General features: G+C 39.8%; 2 protein-coding genes and 1 pseudogene across 4 annotated transcripts; all 3 read right to left on the reverse strand.

Moving 5' to 3' along the window:
* Positions 1-224: 224 nt before the first annotated feature.
* On the reverse strand, positions 225-19,687 carry LOC309699361 (tripartite motif-containing protein 16-like; annotated as a pseudogene). The gene is made up of 2 exons: positions 18,739-19,687; positions 225-952 (listed from the first exon to the last, which is right to left on the reverse strand). The product of its transcript is annotated as a tripartite motif-containing protein 16-like (transcript).
* Positions 1,270-7,838, reverse strand: LOC309699226 (uncharacterized protein). 2 transcript variants are annotated; one of them, XM_082522172.1, is made up of 4 exons: positions 7,684-7,838; positions 4,827-5,249; positions 4,477-4,728; positions 1,270-2,731 (listed from the first exon to the last, which is right to left on the reverse strand). In XM_082522172.1, the coding sequence occupies exons 1-4, from the start codon at positions 7,739-7,741 to the stop codon at positions 1,626-1,628; spliced, it is 1,839 nt and encodes a 612-aa protein (XP_082378298.1). In that variant the 5' UTR covers positions 7,742-7,838; the 3' UTR covers positions 1,270-1,625. The 2 variants fall into 2 exon arrangements, with proteins under 2 accessions (XP_082378298.1, XP_082378299.1); XM_082522173.1 differs by having other exon boundaries at positions 2,473-2,731; positions 4,481-4,728.
* Positions 12,400-12,952, reverse strand: LOC309698501 (tripartite motif-containing protein 16-like protein; the record flags this gene model as incomplete). The annotated part of the gene is given in 2 exon segments (XM_082520983.1): positions 12,400-12,615; positions 12,617-12,952. Coding segments are annotated over 2 exon segments (552 nt in total).
* Positions 19,688-20,806: the final 1,119 nt, after the last annotated feature.

Raw genomic sequence — 20,806 nt, forward strand, 5'->3', positions numbered from 1 at the left:
CCTTCATGTAAGTACAGTTTGAATCAGTGCAATATTATTTTCACACATCAATGGACCACTGAACTTCTCAGCTTTTAAAATGTAAAGCCTCATTTAGAAACTACACATGATTTGGAAAACTACTGAATGAGTCAAGTTGTATGTAGTGCTTTGTGTTATCAAGTAGAGCAGAAAAGTGTTCTATAACAGCCAAACTATTTGCATATAAATGTCAGAGAACGAGTCTATTTGACTTTAATCAGCTCTGCAGTGGCTCCATAATCTAAAAGCCAAAGTCCAGCATAGAGCGGCTGAGTGAATGTGGTCTGGACTCTGTGGAGGAGAGTCATGGTTTCAGAGACGCTGTAGAAAGACAGAATACCTGCTCTGTGATCCAGGTACACTCCTACTCTGGAGGACCGAGGACCTGAGAGGACAATTTGGACATTGTTCTGCCAGAATTTAAAACTGGTTGTGTCACAACGCAATGCCCAAGATTTGTTATTATATCCAAATAGACTTTCATATAGGCTCCCTGCTCTGGAGATATTGTTGTATGCAACTGCTACTTCAACTGCTCTCCCTCTTCACTCCACCTCCCAGTAACAACGTCCAGTCAGACTCTCTCTACTCAGGACTTGACATATTTTACTGAATCTGTCTGGATGATCAGAATAAGACTGTTGTTGGTTCATAAATGTTACTTTTCTGTTCCCCTCAGATAATAACAGATGTGTGTTTGCTGTGTTTGGATCCAGTGTGATTTCATGTGAGTATTTTAAGAATCCAGCTCTGGTCTTTGGCTCTGCTGGTGACAGTAAAACATCCTCTTCAGTGACTGTCAGTGAGATGTTTGTCCATTCCTCTCTCAGAATGTCCTGTAGTATATCTCTGGTCTCTGACACAGCTGCTGTCACATCCTCAAAGTAGCTCAGAGGACGAATATTGATGCTGGATGAGTGTGTAGACTCACGTGTAGACTTTTTTCAACAAAGTAACTGTATTCTCAAGATCATCTTTTTAAACAGTAACTGTAACAGAATACAGTTACTCATATTCTGTATTTTAAATACGTGACGGTGTTACATGTATTCCGTTACTCCCCAACACTGTCAAAAAGTCCACTGCTTTCTCACCTAAGCATCTCCATTCCTCCACAGATGTGTCATGCCAAAAAGACAAAGCAGAACCCTCTGTCATGCTGCTTACACAGAGATTATATTAGAGATTACACCTCAGGAAAAAAAAACACTCAAAAGATTTTGAATAAAATCTTTATTTGAAGCATAATTCAATTCGATTTTGATTTATAGAGCGCCAAATCACAACAACAATCACAACTGCAAGGTAGACCCTGCAATAATACTTTAAGAACACATAATAAATAAAATAACTAAACAATGAACCAACAGGGCACGAGCATGCAGAATGTTAACCTTCATGAAATGTAAGACCAGAGTTTGCCTGATACAATTATAGGAATGAGGGAAAAAGGCCTAATAAATAATGGTGAGAGTTCTTCACTATTCTGCACAGAAAATACTGACTTTAAAATGGATCATCTTTTCATTCAAGCATTGCAGCGATTAATTTCTGCTCAGTGTGAGCTCACACACAGCTGTCCCACACTTTGAAAGTCTGAAAGTTTAACGTGTGTGAATTCTCATGTGCTTCTTTAAGCTGGTCCTCTGAATGAATATTTTCCCACAAATGTTGCAACCATGCGGTTTGTCACCTGTGTGAATTCGTACATGACGGGCCATATCCGATTTCTGACTGAATCTTTTCCCACATGTGCTACAAGGATACGGTTTCTCGCCTGTGTGAAATCTCATGTGTTTTATCACTCCCGAGATGTCAGAAAATCTTTTTCCACAGATACTACAACAACGTGGCTTCTCACCTGTGTGAATTCTTATATGTGTTCTCAATGATGATTTCTCAGTAAACTGTTTTCCACAAGTACTACAGGAATACGGCTTCTCACCGGTGTGAACTCTTATATGAGTTTTCAATGTTGAGTTCAGACGGAATTCTCTCCCACAAGTGCCACATGAATACGGCTTCTCGCCTGTGTGTGTTCTTACATGACGTTCCAAATCTGATTTGTGAATGAATTTTTTCCCACAGGTGATACAAGCATATGGCCTCTCACCAGTGTGAAGTCTTGTGTGGGTTTTCAATGTTGAGTTCAGACTGAAACTCTTCCCACATGTACTGCAAGAATATGGTTTCTCCCCTGTGTGAATTCGCAGATGTGTCGTCAGGTGGTTTTTTTTGCGAAAAGTTTTTCCACAGGTGTCACACTTTAAAGACTTTTTTATTATGTCAGTTTTACTTTGACTCCCTGACACAGCAGTGTTGTCTGCTCTCTTATTGTAACTTCTCTTTCTGTAATGTCTCCTCTCCTTTAGCTCTGCATTTTTAGTAGATATTGAGTCCACATGCTGGCTTTCTTCCTGATCCCGGCTCTCTTCTTCAGGTGAGCTGTGAAAAAGGAGTTGCTTACTGTTTGGTTCTGGTTCCCTGTGGTCACTTTCCTCATAAGTCGGAGTCACCATGAATGAAGTATCAGCCTCCTGCTTCAGTCCAAGCTGCTCTCCCTCCTGCCTGCTGCACACTTCCTCCTGTTCCTCTTTAATCTGTGGAAGCTCTGGGTCCTCCCGGCCCAGACTGTAGTTCCTCTCCTGATTAAAGACCTGCTGGGTTGTGAGAACCTCCTCGTCCTTAAAGACATGCTGCTGGTGGAGGTCTGGAGAGACAAATGAATAAAAGAAAAGACAACATATGTGAAATATAAATTACCGTCAATGTAGACAGCAACAGATATAGGATTTTTGAGGATTTATCACAGTTAATTGTTGTATTATCAGACACAGACTGGATGTAATTTCCAACTTGACCTCATTCAGCTGCAGACTGATATCAGACTGACTCAGACTTATGGCACTATTTACGGGAGGTTTTAGTGACAGTGTTGGTGTGCTCATTTTGCAGAACAAAATTCAGTTAGCGTTGACTTATTGAATAAAACAAGCTGACAAAATTTAACTCCAAGGGCCATAATTTGCAGCTGAAAAAAGATGACAAATCACAATATACTCAGTATACTCAGTATATTGCAAAATGCTAAATATCACTATATCAAATCATGAGTGTCGTATTGTGATAGTATCATATTTTGGGGTGTCTGGTGATTCCCACCTCCCACCATTTTTTACTCTGAAAAACGTTGGATGTTAATTTGATGTCTTCATTGACAGGAGACCAAAGCCACTTAGAAATTAGATTATTTGCCTCTGTTTCATTAGTCAATAATCTTAGCAATTGCTAGTAAATAACAGTTAGCTCATGTGGTCCATGAGGTCAGCAGTGCTTTACTCACACTATACAGACTGCAGGTAGAGCTTCCGCCACTGCCCGGGCCACTTTCTGCTTGGCTTATCGGTACCTATCAACTGCTTCCGAAGTCCCACAGGCTAACAATGCCCGACAGGACTCCTTCTTTAGCTTGGTGGCTCCCTTCACCTCTGGTGTCCACCATTTGGTTCGGGGGTTACCACAACAACACACACCTTGTGCCTTGTGGCCACAGCTCAGTGCAGTGGCTTCTGCAATGGATGTACTGCACATGATCCATTTGGACTCAATGTCCCCAGTCTCCCTCAGAATGCTGTTGAAGCTCTGCTGGACGTGTGCATTGAAGATCTCGCGGACCAGGGCCTCTATCAGGAATTCCCAGCGCACCCTCACTATACGTTTAGGTGTGCCAAGTTTGTCCAACATCCCCCGCCACCTGATCCAACTGACCACCAGGTGGTGATCAGTTGACAACTCAGCCCCTCTCTTCTTGTCTCCAGAACATATGACCTTAGGTCTGGTTATACGATAATAAAATTGATTATCGACCTGTGGCCTAAGGTGTCCTGGTGCCACGTACCTTTATAGACACCCTTATTCTTGAACATGGTGTTCATTATGGACAAACTGTGGCTTCCTCCAAAGGGTGGCTTGCTTCTCCCTTAGAGATAAGATGAGGAGTTTGGCCATCCGGGAGGAGCTCAGAGTAGAGCCGCAGCTCCAACGAGCCAGTTGAGGTGGTTCAGGCATCTGACAGGGATGCTTCCTGGGCTCCTCCTGGGTGAGGTGCTCTGGGCATATCCCACAGGAGGAGGCCTCGGGACAGACCCAGGGCACACTGGAGGGATTATATCTCGCGGCTGGCCTAGAAACACCTTGGTGTTCTCCTGGACAAGCTAGAGGAGGTGGCTGGGGAGAGAGAGGTCTGGGCTTCTCTGCTTAGACTGCTGCCTCATTGATCCGGCCCCGGATGAGCGGAAGAAGATGAATGGATGTAGAAAAAGATGCATTCATGCTGCTTATTGCAGTTTGACCTTTAATTCCTGTGCTTCTAAAACTAAATGTAACTTTGAGCTCTGGTTAGGATCCTACATTACTCATATTCATTGTTATTAAGTCCATCACAGTTTTACATACCTACTCTTTGCAACTTTATCACAGGTTTCCAGATGGTCTTTAGCAGTCTGAGTCGCTCTTCCCCAGTCCAGACGATAATGCCTTCAGCCTCCTGCTTCAGTCCAAGCTGATCTCCCTCCTGACTGCTGCAAAGCTCCTCCTGTTCCTCTTTAATCTGTGGAGGCTCTGGGTCCTCCTGGTCCAGACTGGAGTTCTTCTCTTGGTTAAAGACCTGCTGCCCATCCAGACCCTCCTCTTCCTCATGTTGGAGGTCTTGAGGAACAAAGAACCACAAAAGGGTTATTAATCTTATAATATAAAAACACACAAAAACTGTTTACCATGGGTCCTACAAGGATAGAGTTTCTCACCTGTGTGAACTCTCTGGTGTTTAGTAAAGTTATATTTTTCGTGAAAAGTTTTTCCACAGACGTCACATTGAAAAGACTTTCCCCTTGTGCCAGTTTGACTCAGACTCATTGACACAGCAGTGTTGTCTACTCTCTTATTGCAACTTCTCTTTCTGTAACGTCTCCTGTTCTTCAGCTCTACATTTCTAGTTGATCCTGAGTCCACATGTTGGCTTTCTTCACTTTCCTCATAAGCAGGCGTCACCATGAAAGTATCAGTCTCCTGTTTCAGTCCAAGCTGCTCTCCCTCCTGAATGCTGCAGAGCTCCTCCTGTTCCTCTTTAATCTGTGGAGGCTCTGGGTCCTCCTGGTCCACACTGGAGTTCATCTCCTGCTGCTCATCCAGACCATCCTCCTCCTCACAGTCATTTTGTTGTGGGAGGTCTTGAGGAACAAATAAAAAGAAGGAAATGATCATTACTGTGATTACACAAAACTATTTTTACAAAAGCATGTGTTAAAACCTGAAAATAGTTTTAGGTATTGGAGAGACGGCAACCACAGACTGCAATATGAGTGGTGTGCAGTGAGGTGTTGATCGTGTCAAATAAGGTGCTCCCTGGTGGCACACTCAGGTGCCATGAGATACTGCAGTAGTTTGGGGTATAATTTAAATGTATCAATGATGCAGAAATTTTCAGGTATTGATGATGCAGAAAATACATGAATTTTTTTCCATATTTGAAAAAGTCAAGTTCAAAGTTTCAGATCTTAAATGTGCAATTCTCAAAAACAAGCAGCAACAACAAACCTGATCAGACACTTAAACATGGAAAAAAAAATGCTAACAAAAGAAAAGTGGCTAAAGCTAAAGTTTCCAGAACTCAGAGCCAACCATAAGCTAGCAGCCTCAGGGTAAGCAAAGCCTCAAAACAGTTAGGAGTGAAATTATAGAAACAAGGGGAAAAGAGAAAAGGCTGGATGTTGGATTTATACTGGTAATGACACCAGCATGTACCTGACATTTGTTTGTTCTGTAAATGTGCTACACCTACTTTTGTTTGCTAAGGAAGAATATGTCAGGTAAAGGTGGGTATACAGAAACTCATTTTCAGTTCATTATTTGTAACCTTTTCCAAAATTACAATTGTGGACTTTAATAATTTTGTGATGAAAACATGTTTTGTATTGAAGAAAAGTTTACTTTTGTTTGTAAATGCCGTCAATCAAAGCTCTTAGAAAGAAATTCAAACTTAGCAAAAATCTGAAAACTTGGAAATCAGAATGGGCCACAAGTTATAGACTATGTAGGCTGTAGAAACACAGACACACAGAAGACATTACAAAATTTAACCAAACCTATTATTAGACAACACTACAGTAATGAAAGCAGTATTATTGTGATTATGTACACAGCGTTGTATCTTTGCAGTTTTAAATTTTTTTGCATTTTGCTTTTTTTTTTTTGTCATTTATCTTTTAGCTGAACCACTTCATTCAAGACTTAAAACTCTTTCTAAGGATTTTTCTGAAATGTCAGTGAAGAAAATGAATGGAAAATTATTTTCTTCACTTAAAGTGAGTCATTAAAAAGACTCACTGCCATTGTTGCTTTTGTCAGCTTATGTTAAGAAAGCCTTTCTATTGAAACTATCATTTGCATTATTAAACAAATATACGAGTTGTGTTGGGGCTCACTTGAATGGCACTCAGATATTTTTTTGTTTTTCTTAAACAGATTGTACTTATATAGTGCTTTTCTAGAACAGGTCTCATTCACTCATGCACATTAATTTCTAAACCCAAACACTTCCTGAAATTCACACATTCACAATACAATGGATGCATCAGGGACAGCCCAGGATTCAGCACCATATCCAAGGATACCACATGCAGACTAGGGGAGCCGGGAATTAAACCACAAACCTTCCAGCTATGAGACAACAAGCTCTACAAGTGAAACCACAGTGGAAACAGAATATTCACTGCTTACTGCATTTCAGCTTATGTTACATGTGCACAACAACAAAACAAGCAAGAGTTACCTGCCTTCTTCAAATGGCCTATTAGTGACAAGGTAGCTGCTTCAACAACCCCCAAGACAGCAAAATATCATGTGTTTCATTTGCATCATATGCTTTCTGATATGGCACAGTGTAATTCCTGACCATCTTTAATGCTCTCAAAGCAAACAGTGCAGTAGAGCTCTTTCTCTATCTCAGCATGTAGTCATCACCTCTCACCTTTACCCAGCTTCAGCAGCTCTTTCCCAGTTCTATGGTACTGATCATCAGTTTATCCCTCTGTAGTACTTACTCCTTACTATTCCTGCACTTCCTGATTCACTAGCTGTGCCCCATCTGTTCTTCCTCTGACATTCTCTGCATTCATCAGCTCCTCATTCTTTTAATATTCTCATCACACTCTTTACTTATTTGTATTTCCATCTCTATCCTGACCCACCCTATCTTGTTGCACACCACTTCCAGCTCGATCACTCTGTTTAACCAGTCAATAAAACTCATTTTCTCTGCTAGCTTTTGCTGCAGATGTAAAGACATTAATTACAGCATTATTTGTAATGTGGAGAGCTTGTGTTCTGATGCTTTGGAAAGTCTGTCACTGTGTGTGTTCACTTTGAGGCTCTCATGGAGAATAAAGGGAATAAACAGTTGGTGTGTAAGAGTGTGTGTGCTCTTCCTCAACTATCACCGTTGGCTCCTCTGAATTCATCACCAAAGTGACAGCTTCCTGCTCTCAGCTAACATCAGCTTAGAGAAATCCTGGAGATGCTGATAATCTTTCAGATTTATCACCAATCAACCAAACATCAAAGAATCGGAGCTTAAAGAGAACAGAGTTAAAAACATGTCCATACCTATGATGTGTGAGTTTCTGTCGGGTTTCCGGTTGCTCTCCTCCTCATACTGGACCATCCTCTTCTTGATGCTCTGATCGGTACCTGCGTGATTTGTCGGTCCGTTGGTCCTGATTCATCACACATCAGCCATGTTTCTGGAGCCAACACTTCGCTCCTCCCCATAGTCCCCTGCTCTGCTGTGATTCGCTGTCGTGTGGTCACGTGACTCAGCAAACGCACGCAGATTCGTTGAGTCGAAGAGTTGTGTCATCTCCGGTTACACGACTGCACCTGCGTTTATTTATTTATTTTTCATGGATCCTCTTCTTTCTACAAATGAAGCCAAGTATTTTTCTCCTCCCGGTGTCAGTGGGATAACCGTACATGTACACTTATTCTAAATTTGTCTCACATTCCTACATGTATCCTAGATTATTTTATACAGTCCAATGATGTACACTTACTGATGTCTGAATGACAGTAAAGTGGCTATTCTATTCTATTCTATTCTATTCTATTCTATATAAATCTACATCGATCACGTGTTTATATGTGATTATACATATAAACACAATTTTATACTCCAATGTGGTAAACCTGGAGTATAAATTTGTCACTTGAATTTGCGGTATGGTGAGGAATATTTTGAAATGAAGATAATTCATGTTGAAATATAACAATAAATGTTAAGGTCTGACTGATATAATGTGGCTGAATGATGAATAGTCCCAAAGAGCTACTGTCTGTATATTTGTATGGTGCAAGACCACATTCTGCAGAGAGAGATAACAGGCTATCAATGGCAGAGTTCAAACAGCAAAAGAGGACAAATTACAGCAGACAACAGGCTTATATGATTTTTTTTCTGCGTTATCAATTGGATGGAGAAGCTGGTTGATGCTGGGTAATCTTACTAATTTTACTTTCAAACTGATATCTTCATATTTCTCCTTCAGTGCAAATAAAGGAGTGTTAGAGTGTGTGCTGTTTTTTTTCTTTCTTGAAGTTCGACAATCCTTTCTAACAAGTATTTCCAGCTGTTTGTCTCCGCACGTTCTGACTGTATGTGTCCACCAGGTGTCTCCCTTGGCTCGTTTAATCAATGAGCTTAATTTGTCTTCACATATGAAGTCAAATGAAGCTCACTGAGCTCAACATGAATTTCTAACAGAAACAACAGAAACAAAAGTGAGTGCAAAGGCAACCAAAATATTTGGAGCATGCTGTGAGGAGTGAGTGGTCAAAATTCAGGAATTCCTTTTTACCATCGAGTTTTACTGTGCTGATGTTAAAACATGTTGTTAGGTTTTAATAAGACTCACGTGGCTCTAGATTTGAACTTGGACTGGTTGTATTGTGTCTGGTCAGTTTAAGTCTATTAGTGAGTCATTTAAAAATGTCGTCATGTAAATCTTAAATGGTCTACATGGAGGTAGTGGAGGGCACAAACTAGTGACATAGATGACTGTTTACAGCCATTCAAACATGTTATGATCATAAACTGATTTTTTTCTTCTTCAAAAAAAGCTTTACAGGACCAATAAACACCTGGAACATCAGTTTCCTGGTGAACTTTCAACCCAGAAGTAGTAACATTAACAAGCTAAAATGCATTTTACTCATTCATTTTTAGTTTGCTGTGTAAAAAACAAAACAAAGATAAATTATAAACTGTGTATTGAAAATGGCTTGCTTGGCTTCTTAACGATATTGACTCATACCAGGACCATGTTTCCCCTTTGAATGTCTTCACAGTCTATTTCTAATCCTTTATTCATAAATGTAAGTAGCCCTCTGTGAATTTCTACCTTACCGTGGTGGAGGGGTTTGTATTTCCAGCTGCTAGGATCCCCAAGGATCAAAAATGCTTCACATGAGAGGCAAATTAATAATGATAGAAACACTGCATAACACAGCCTGTGATTACTGTTGTGATTTTTTTGACATTTACTGTGGAATTATTTTGAAACTGTTACATCTTTCTTTCATATGCACATGTAGAAAAAACAACTACTAAATTTAACTTTAGATACAGAAGAAGACTGTATAGTAATTAGGAATATTGGAAGTCAGGAGAAGTGAATTCAAGGCTAATAATAGCTTTCAGCTATATTGAGTAAGTAATCTCTGGTACAGTCCCAGTAAACAGAGGAGAGCAGCTGCCTGTAACATCCTGTGGTATATCCTCTGTTACAATGGAATTTCACAGGTATGCTGCCATTAGACAAAGTACAGTAAAGTACAGTACTAGCTATGATAATATCTTTGTGTATACATGGTATCATTGGTAGGTAAGTTAAAGCCACATTTCAGAGATTCCAGGTGTACAGCTATAATGTAGTTGTACTGGTTTCTTTCGTTATTTGTATTGGCAGTAGATTCAGTTCCTTTGTAGTCCAAACTAAAACTTTTAATTTAACTGCTTCTTGATTGGAATAATAAAATATATCCTCATTTATAATAATCACATCAGTCTAAATTACAATATAGATTTTGTAGAACATAAATTAAGTCTTTCTATTAATAATATGCAAATAAAGAGTAGAGTAATCCCATTCTACTTTTACATACTCTAGGAACCAAAAGTAAGCCCACAGTCTGAGAGTGAACTAATAATAATAATAATAATAATAATAATAATAATAATAATAATAATAACTGTATTTATAAAGCGCTTTCAAACAAAGTGCTGTACAACTAAAGGGATAAATAAAATAAAAGCGATACAGCAATACAGGTAAGAGACACAATACAAGTTAAAAACAATGAAAATGTAAAAACTAAAAGACATAAGACATGTAGGATAAGGTGAACAAATGTGTCTTCAGCTTAGTTTTAAAAACCTCCACAGAGCATGCCTGCCGAATATCTTGAGGGAGGTTGTTCCACAGAAACGGGGCACGAAAAGAAGAAGCACGCTCTCCAACTGTCTTTTTTCTGGCTCTAGGAACCTTTAGAGAGCCAGAGTCCTGAGATTGTAGAGCACGAGATGGAACATAAAGGTGTAAAAGGTCGGAGAGGTATGAAGGTGCCAATCCGTTTAAAGCCTTGTAGGTGAGCAGCAGGACCTTAAAATTTGCTCGAACCTGACAACGTAGCCAATGCAGAGATCTCAGAACAGGGATAATGTGCTCACATTTCCCAGTTCTTGTTAAAATGCGAGCAGCTGCATTTTGCACCATCTGTCAGGATAATATAGAATTGAATTGTGAGATCTTTAAAATATGATAGGGTGTCATGGCCCTGGATCAGTCACCCAGCGTTTATGTTTTGGACTGTTCTGTTTTGGGGTGTAATAGGCTGAGTTACTTCTTTGGGTAATGTATGTTTGGTTTTCTTGTACTTCTGTGTTCTTTTGATCATTTATTTTCTGTTAGGTTGCAGCTCTTAGGTTCTTACTTGTTCTTTTGACATGTTTAGAGTGTGAGTTTGTTTTCCTTCAGCTCATGGTGATTATATTCTCCGTCTCCAGTGTCTAATCTTGTCCTGTGTTTCGTCAATCTTGTCTCTGTTTTCATTCCCCCAGTCAAAGTGTTAAGCTTGCGTGTCTTGTCTGTGTCTACATATTTCTCATTCTTTTTGTTTTATTTTGATAGTCCTTGTCCTGTGTTCACTATATTTAGTTTTGCTTCCCCTCTGTCTCGCTATGTCAGATCAGGTGCAGCTCTATCTCAGTCTTGTTGCGTATTCCCTTGTTACCCCCAATGTGTATGTTGTGTGAGTTTTCCTTTGTTTGTGGTTGTGTTGTCTGTTTGGCCAGTGTCAGGTTCAGGTATTTCATGTTTAATTTTTCCTGGTGTCCATGTCTGGGTTTCAGGTTTCATGCCTTGGGGTCTCATGTCATCACACTTTCAAATTTCACGTATTCAGGTTTTAGTTGTTTTTCCAGTTTAGGTTTTGTTTGGTTAGACTTTGTTTTGCTTTCGCTTTTTCCTTTGCATGGTTCAGACATCAATAAAGGATCAATTTTAATTTAGTTTCAGTCTCTGGTGTCTGCATTTGTGTCCACTCTACACTCCACATGGTCTGCCAGCTCAGATCCTGACATAGGGTCAATATTTTGTATGTCAGGAGAAGGATTTTAAATCAAAGTCTGGATTCAACAGGGAGCAAATAAAAAGAAACAAATATGTCTTCATTAGTTTGAAAGATGTGTCCGCCTCCTCCGAGAGCCAAAGCAAGATATGTATCATTTAGAATTAAATAAACCAATTTTAATCCAATTTTAAACTTCAACATATTTTAGTAATTTAGTTTAACATGTTTTAGCTTTTGTTTTATTTTATACAGTTTAATAGTACATCAGATGAGTCATTCATAGCTGCAGATGCTTTCCCTGAAAAATGGTGTTCACGACAAACATTGTCTTCCACAACATGTTGGATTAGATAATGCAGTTATTATTATTTTTCTGTAAAAATAATAACAACAAAAATTAACAACACTCTATAATCAAAATCAATTACTGCATTCAATCAAGAAACAAGGACACATCTATTATAATCTCGGGGTTGAAGGACTCCAATATCTTATTAACATTTTAAGAGTTACAATACAAACACCAAAGATATCAACTTTTTGTAATATGACAAGAAAAATCATTGTAGCATCATAGTTCAGAAATGTCACAAATCACATTTTAATCATCAGGAAAATCCACTACAGCGAGTAGACAAGAAAAGCCAGTGAGCAGATTAATCAGACATTTAAAATATCTACAATGTGAAGAGAATTTTAATTTAAACTAATCAACTTTGCAGTGTCGCCATAATCCAAAAGCCAAAGTCCAGCATAGAGCGGCTGAGTGAATGTGGTCTGGACTCTGTGGAGGAGAGTCATGGTTTCAGAGACTCTGTAGAAAGACAGAATACCTGCTCTGTGATCCAGGTACACTCCTACTCTGGAGGACCGAGGACCTGAGAGGACAGTTTGGACTTTGTTGTAAAAAAAAGGTGGAACTGTCTGCATCACAGCGTAATGCCCAGGATATGTCATTGAATCCAAATTTTCTTTCGCGTGAGCTCCCTGCTCTGCTGATATTCTTGTATGCGACTGCTACTAAAAGTAATCTCCCTCTCCACTCCACCTCCCAGTAACAATGTCCAGTCAGACTCTCTCTACTCAGGATCTGAAACCACTCAGTGAATCTGTCTGGATGATCAGAATAAGACTGTTGTTCCATAAATGTTACTTTTCTGTTCCCCTCAGATAATAACAGATGTGTGTTTGCTGTGTTTGGATCCAGTGTGATTTCATGTGAATATATTAAGAATCCAGCTCTGGTCATGCACCTTTATGAGCAACATTCTATACTTCCATCATAGCTAAAAGAGCACTCATTAATTTGATCATATTTGATTCATGTCCTGGGATTCATCTATTCCTGGGACAGATGACAGCGTGAAGGAATTTCCAAACCTGGGTGCATCACTTTGGGTAACTTGTATCAAAAACAAAAAATGATTTCAAGCAGCCATCAACAGACCTTAGATTGCTGCAAAAAGCAGAAACAAATCTGTTTTCTGGTACCAGGCAAGATGGGTTACTTTGGTGCCGAATTCTTCTTCCCGATAGAACAAAGCCTTTTCCTGACATTGCGTAGACACCACTTCAGAAATCCAGTTGCTGGCCTATGTGTTCTGCAAGGGCTAACCATGTGTCCTGTAATTTTTAAACAAAAGAAAAGGGTCAATAAATTAGGATTTAAAAGATTATCTGCAGTTGTTTGGTTAATGTCAAGATGTTTGTAATCCTGCAGCAGTGAGCTCCAACACTATGGCCTGATAGATTGAGTTTATTTACAAGAAATACTCACTTTTCTCCATAGTGCTCCGTTAAGTGTAAAATAAGTATTTGGACCCTCCATTTTTCATGTGTGGATATGTGCTCTCAAGACTGGCAACCAAAGATCCCCCCTCACGTGTACCTCACAGATGTTCTAAAGTTAAACAATTAAAGTTAAAACATTTTTAGTGTTAATTTTAGAATAATTGCATCTACTTGTGATGGCTGCAGTTACAGCCACACAGGGTTATTAATATCTACCGAACATCAGTGTTACATATATATAATCAAAGGAGCTTTCAAAGAAAAGCGTCTGGACTTCTTACATATATATAAGTTCCAAAAAAATAAAAAATAAGCAAGTGTGAATGCACAGTTTGTGTACCCTGGACTGATCATTCGGACTATTAAGTCAGTGTCTGTGAAGTAATGACAGGCTGCTTTCACCCAGTGTCATAGAGTAGGTAGCTGTTGGGTCTGTGTTTCCACAAACCCCGCTAATTCTAGAGACTTATTCATCATGAAGAAAACAAGACAGTCGATCGATCGATTACTTGCGCAAGGGAGGCCTCGTCTGTGTCCAGCACGACAATGGTGGCCTCCTCTCGCTGCCTTTTATTGACAAACTTCAAACAATAGTTTACTAAACACCTCCCCTTGCAACCCCCTTTGGTTACAAAGACAAGGACTGTATGTAAATGTATATGTGTGAACTTCTGTAAGAGAGAGAGTGTGTGTGTGTGTGTGTGTGTGTGTGTGTGTGTGTGTGTGTGTGTGTGTGTGTGTGTCAGACCTCCTGCTGACCAAAGGGTCGTAAACGCAGGAAGCTTACATCAAACGAAGCAGATCTTCCAGATAGGATGTATCTGCAATAAAACATTACAGCCCCCACCAGAACCTCGAGAATCTGGCGGGAAGGACAGTGGAATTTCTTTCATCAGAGTTAAAACACTGTACAAATGGTAAACATAAAAATGACAAACATTTAACAATTTAACTCTAACAGTAGCACTGCCTCCATCTAAGTGCAGAGCAGATTAGCTGTATACTGAGCAGGGTCTGAGTGCAGCCAACATTCTCAGCACCACCAGGTTAACCCTTTAACACCTTAGCCTTTTGTTTTGACTAAGAACCAAAAGGCTTAATAAGGCTAAATGATATTCAGGAGTCAGTAATTTTTTTTGTTGTTGTTGTTGTTTAAAAAAAAAAAAAAGATTATACTTTGGTTACATGTAAACTTATGATGGCAGACCTTAAAGCTACCGAGATCTCCAAGTGAGGATCGAAGATGGTGGCTAAATATTGGTTGTGGCAGTGTTGCCATCACGTTTGTATTAGTAGCAAGCAAGCTAAGTGCAGGGATGCACGTGCCCTTTGCGCTGTCTAATGATCGAGGGAAAAAAGGGGGTCAAGGTAACCTTAAAAAATCTTAATGGGACAAATTATCATTTCCTTTATATTTTAAAATGAAAAGATGTTGTTATCAACATAAAGGTAATTTAGGTTAAATTAAATAATGACATTAAATAATAAAATAATTTATTATTAAATAATTAAATAGTTTACATAGACTGTGTTCCTTTTTTTAATTTTTATTTTTTACCTTTTTCCCACAAATGCAACACCCTATCTCATACTTTCTTTGTTCTGTATACAGTGATCTCTAAACAGTTTGTCAAACAGAGCAACATCAGCCTCATTCCAAATTATAGCTTTAAACGATGATATCAAGCATTTTTAAGTAGAAATAACTTTCATCATCACAACCCAGCTGGTGTTATCTGTTAAAATACCTTTAATGAGTAGGTAAAGTTCTAAATTAAACCAATAAATTGCATAATCAATCATCATGATTTTTTTAACTATTAGAATTTACTTTTTACTTACCATGTTTTATTTCATAGTAGTGGAGAAGTCCAGTGATATCTGATCAGGTCACAGTCTAATTGAAAAAGGCAGTTTGTGATTAATGATGTGGTTTCTTCTGAGGCTCATTTTCAACCCAAACATTTGGGTAAAATTTGACCCAATATTTTATCAAAGCTGCCCAACCTATGACGGTCATAGGTTGGGCAGCTTTGATAAAATATTGGCTAATTCTGTTGGGTCATAGTATGACCCAACAGAATTAGTCAAGCTGTGGAGTGAATTGAAGAACCCGGCACATTACCAACCCAACTCTTGAGTCATGACTTTTGAACCAATATTTGGTCACAATAAGCCAACTTACGAACCTACAGCTTTTACCCAGCAGTTGAGTTAGGAATATAACCCAGCATTTTTAAGAGTGTATAAATACTCCTAATAGAGCTCTCAGGTCAGGAGACCAGGCATTTGCGATTGCTGCGCCCAAACTTTGGAACAGTCTGCCTCTTCAAATTAGGATCTCTCCAACACTCGACATTTTAAAAGCCTGTCTGACAACAAATTTTTACTCTTTAGCTTTTAATTGTGTGTGTTTGTTCTACTTTTTTACTTTTTTACTATGCACAGCACTTTTGTCAGCCTGTGTTGTTTTTAAATGTCCTTATAATAAATTGGTTGATTGATTGATTGATTGATTGATTGATTGATTAAACCTAACCCTGACCTGTCTCCCCAATGTGACGTTTGTGTAATGTATGTATGGATGGAAGTGGTCCAGTTTCACTGAAGGCAACTGCAAGCAAGAAATAAAAGCTCATTCATTCACCTGCAACCCTAGATTGCTCAGGGTGGCAGAGCAATAGAAACAAAGAGAAAGAAAAAAAAAAGTTTATCACATTGGACCTCATATTGAGAGCGCCAGAGAACAAATGCAAGTTCAAGACTTTGAATGAAGTCCAGTTGTTGTATCTGCTTCATGTTTCCTGGAGTAACAAGGGAACAGGTGTCAAAACCATTTAACGGAATGAGGGAAACAAGAGATTAGACTCTCGACGTGACTCTGTGGATGCGGTATGGTGGTTGATTCTTATCTAGCTGGGATACTGACAATCACTGTTACATGAGATTTTAGACTTCGTGAGGTATCTGCAAGAACTGGTAGGTATATTTTAGTTTTGCTTATTTATTTAGACATAGGCTCCACATGCTAAAGGCAGTATGGAGATGTAATCAAATGCCATCGAATGAAAAGGCAGATAGAGTTGCAAAGGAGGCCGTAAAACATGGGGTGGTTGACATGGCTGTTAGTTTTGGCCAAGCAGAGATAAGGAGTATGGTAAGGCAAGATATGAGAGCAAGATGGCAAAAGCAGTGGGAGGAGGAAAGGAAGGGATGATGGTTGTATAAGATTCAAAGGAGGGAGGAATGAGAAACGCAGGATGGACTAGGAGGGAGGAGGTGATCATATCCAGACTGAGATTTGGACATACTGGCTTGAATAATACATTATTCATGATAGGGAAACATAGTACCGGAAAATGTGATTACTGTGGGGTAGAGGAAACTGTAGAACATGTCATGTTGCAGTGTCAGAGGTATCAGGTTGAGAGGAGACAATTGATTCAAAATCTCAGTAACCTACAAATCGAACTGGGTCTTGTTGATTTGTTGCGAAAGGAATCGGGAAGTAAAAGTTATCAGGCCTTATTTCAGTTTTTAAAAGAGGGGGACCTGTTTGGAAGGATTTGAGGATTTTTTTTTTTTTTTTTTTGAGCGTCGTTCCAGACCATACTCCATACCAGTTGGTGGCGGTAATGCACCTTTCAGTTGTTTGCCAACTGCCAATACAAATGTAAGAAAGAAGAATCAAATGCCATCTACTCTGAATTATCAGGCTGGAACGCCGTAAGTTACTTTATATGACAGTTTATACAGATAACTTTGGATATTAATGTATATTTTGCTAACATGAATGTTTTAGTGAGAGTAATGCACTTTATTGATGTAAATATGCTTCTGCCTGTTGAGATGGAGTTTATTTTCTGTCATTTCAGTTTTCACCACATGTTCATGGAGACAATTAAACAAGCTGCAACTAAACTCCAGGGTCTTCATTTGTGGTTTAACTCGGTGTCCCCAACGTCCTTGTTGAAAACACTACAGTAGTCGATAAAATATGTGTTATTTATAGCAGGTGAAACTGTCCAAAGTACACCAATTTTATTGATCATAAACAGATTAAGGGACATTAAACTTCCAGAAACATCCAGCATATAAACCAAAACAACCATTAGATTGGTTGAGTGTGGTGAGTAAAGCATGCATTTCTGAGCAAATAAAATATTTCCTGTATCATTTTGTTACCATAGTTTGATGTATAAATGAGGAAGTCTGATAAAAAAATCTCTCTTAAAAATCATAATAAAAGATATTTAATGATATCCAAAGGTATTCAGCTTACTAAAAACAAACCAATCAAACTCCAGTGTATTGCTACATCTAATTAATTTAAGACTGATAAAGAATGCTGAATAGGAGTAGAAGTATATTTTAAACTTATAATTCTAGATTATAATGAAAAATTAAGGTTTATACTTATGCAAGAAATGTAGCGACACGTTTATTTACAGCACTATATTTTTTAGACACAAACTTTCAAACAGAAGTTCTAACATAAACCTACCCACTCTGTCTATTTCAATTTAATGAACTCTGCTGTGTCTCCTCACTCAAAAAGCATAAGTCCAGCATAGAGCGGCTGAGTGAATGTGGTCTGGATTCTGTGGAGGAGAGTCATGGTTTCAGAAACGCTGTAGAAAGACAGAATACCTGCTCTATTATCCAAGTACACTCCTAATGTGGAAGCCTCGGGACCTGAGAGCTCAGTTTGGACTTTGTTGTAGAAAAATTTATAACTCTTGCTATCACAACTTAATGCCCAAGATTTGTAATTTAACCCAAATACACAATCATTTAGCCTCCCTGCTCTGCTGATATTCTTGTATGAAACTGCTACATAAACTTTTCCTCTCCACTTCACCTCCCAGTAACAACGTCCAGTCAGACTCTCTTTATTCAGGACCTGCCAACAAGGAAGAAATCTGTCTGGATGATCAGAATAAGACTGTTGTTGTTCCTTAAATGTTGCTTTTCTGTTCCTCTCAGACAATAACAGATGTGTGTTTGCTGTATTTGGATCCAGTGTGATTGCACATGAATATTTTAAGAATTCATCTCTTGTCTTTGGCTCTGGTTGTGGTGGTGACAATAAAACATCCACCATAGTCACCACCCGTGAGATGTTTGTCCATTCCTCTCTCAGAATGTCCTGTAGTTTATCTCTGGTCTCTGACACAGCTGCTGTCACATCCTCAAAGTAGCTCAGAGGACGAATATTGATGCTGGATGAGTGTGTAGACTCACTGAGTGCTGACAGTGAGGGGTAGTTGTGTAGAAACTGGTTGTGATCCTCTGTGTGTGAGAGCTGCTCCAGCTCGCCGTCTTTCCTCTTCAGCTCAGCGATCTCCTGCTCCAGCTTCTCCTGAAGCTCTTTGACTCGACTCACTTCAGTTTCCTGCTGGGATCTGACCTGCTGCTTCACATCAGAGCTTCTTTTCTGGAGGAGACGGATCAGCTCAGTGAACATCTTCTCACTGTCCTCCACTGCTTTATCAGCAGAGCCATTGATGGCCTCCACCTCCTGTTGAAGCAGCTTCACATCTTTCTCTCGCTCCTGGATTCTCTGCTGGATGTTTAGTCGTCTCACCTCGAGCTCCTTCTGCTTCTCAGTCCTTTCTGCTGCAGCTGGGACTGTTTCATGGCCTTTATGTTCATCCATCAAGCAGAGATAACAGATACTCTGCTGATCAGTACGACAGAAAATCTTCATCACCTCATCATGACGAGAGCAGATGTTCTCCTGGAGCTTCTTGGAGGGGACCACCAGCTTGTGTTTCTTTAATGGAGCTGCATCATAGTGAGGTTGGAGGTGTTTCTCACAGTAAGAGGCCAGACAGACTAAACAGGACTTGATGGCTTTCAGCTTCCTCCCAGTGCAGACATCACAGGCCACATCTTCAGGTCCAGCATAGCAGTGATCAGCTGGAGCAGCTTGGAGTCCAGTCTTCTTCAGCTGCTCCACTAAAGCTGCTAACATGGTGTTTTTCTCCAGGACAGGCTTTGGAATGAAAGCTTTCCTGCAGTGGTGGCAGCTGTGGATTTTCTTGTTTTTCTCCTCTTCATCCCAGAAACCTTTAATACAGTTCATGCAGTAGTTGTGTCCACAGGGAATAGTTACTGGATCCTTTAGTAGATCCAAACAGAGTGAACAAGATAATCTTTTTGAATCTTGCTGATTTCCTCTCTGCGCCATTTCACCTCTCAGCAACAATGATTGGCTGTAGAATAGAGTGGATACCCAGCTGTGTGCAGGAAAAAGCACAGTTTGAACTTTGGAAGCAGCTTGTCCCTCTTATAAACTTTATAATCTGTACTTTGAAAGTTTTAAGCCATAAAAGTTTAACATGTGATCATACAGGATCACAGGAGACTAAATCGCTTTGTATGAACTTTGAGTAGAGTTTTTTTGTCCATGCAATGTCTTTACAATTAGATGTGCTTTATTTAGGTCAAAATAAAATTTCTGTGTTTGTGTTGCAGCCAAAGTATGACAAACAACATAGCTCAATGAAAAAAAATACAACACTTGTCATGGCTCCGTAGGGCATTGTACCCATCCCCTCTCCTTTTGCTTTCCTTGTTCTTGGTCCCTTGCATTTGAATTTGAATTTCTCTCTAGGTCTCAGGTGTTCGTGTGACTGGGGTTTCCAGCAGGCATGGTCAGGAGCTGCAGTTTTATTACGTCTGAGTGTCCTCACCTCATTTCCTAAAGTACTTATGGACAGGCTTTTTTTCTCCTTTCATCACCAAATTATTTAGTTAGCTATGAGTAGTAATATCTAAGTCTAAATGTCTAGTATGTATTTGTGTGTGATTGCCTTGTATTTTGGAGAAAGTCCTCAGTGTGCTGAACTCCACTTGCCCTGTGTGGCGGAGGTGTGGTCCCGGGCGCGGCTGCAGGGGAGGAGTGGTGCAGTGGGCTCAACGGGGCGGTGCTGGAGATGCCGGTGAGAACAGCTGATGGCGATTTGGACTGATAATGGTTTCCTTCCCTTTTTATAGGGAGACGGAGAGGAGCGGAGGGAGAGGGAAATCAGCTGAGACCGACAGCTGTCAGACTGTGTTCATATCATAACCTGGGAAAACTATAAATAAATGTGGAAGCTGGTGATAAAGACCTGTGTGTGTGTGTGTGTACCTGTGTATAGTGCATTTCACAAGTGGTGCCGAAACCCAGTGTCCGGCCGGCGTGGGGATGTCCGACCCACAGGCTGCGCCGCCCGCCCAGCCTTTGCAGTTTCTGGCGCAGATGCTGGCAGAGATGGCGAAGATGGGCCAAGACCAAGCGGCGGCCCAGCGGGCTCACCTGGCT

The sequence above is a fragment of the Aulonocara stuartgranti genome (assembly GCF_965226115.1).
Source record: "Aulonocara stuartgranti genome assembly, chromosome: 3".
Taxonomy (NCBI): domain Eukaryota; kingdom Metazoa; phylum Chordata; class Actinopteri; order Cichliformes; family Cichlidae; genus Aulonocara; species Aulonocara stuartgranti.

Excerpts from the sequence above, each read along its gene's own strand:
- LOC309699226 (XM_082522172.1), bottom strand. The coding sequence starts at position 7,741 with ATGGTCCAGTATGAGGAGGAGAGCAACCGGAAACCCGACAGAAACTCA. Across the intron at positions 5,250-7,683 it reads CAGAAACTCACACATCATAG|ACCTCCCACAACAAAATGAC; the intron begins GTATGGACATGT and ends TTGTTCCTCAAG. Across the intron at positions 4,729-4,826 it reads ACACCAGAGAGTTCACACAG|ACCTCCAACATGAGGAAGAG; the intron begins GTGAGAAACTCT and ends TTGTTCCTCAAG.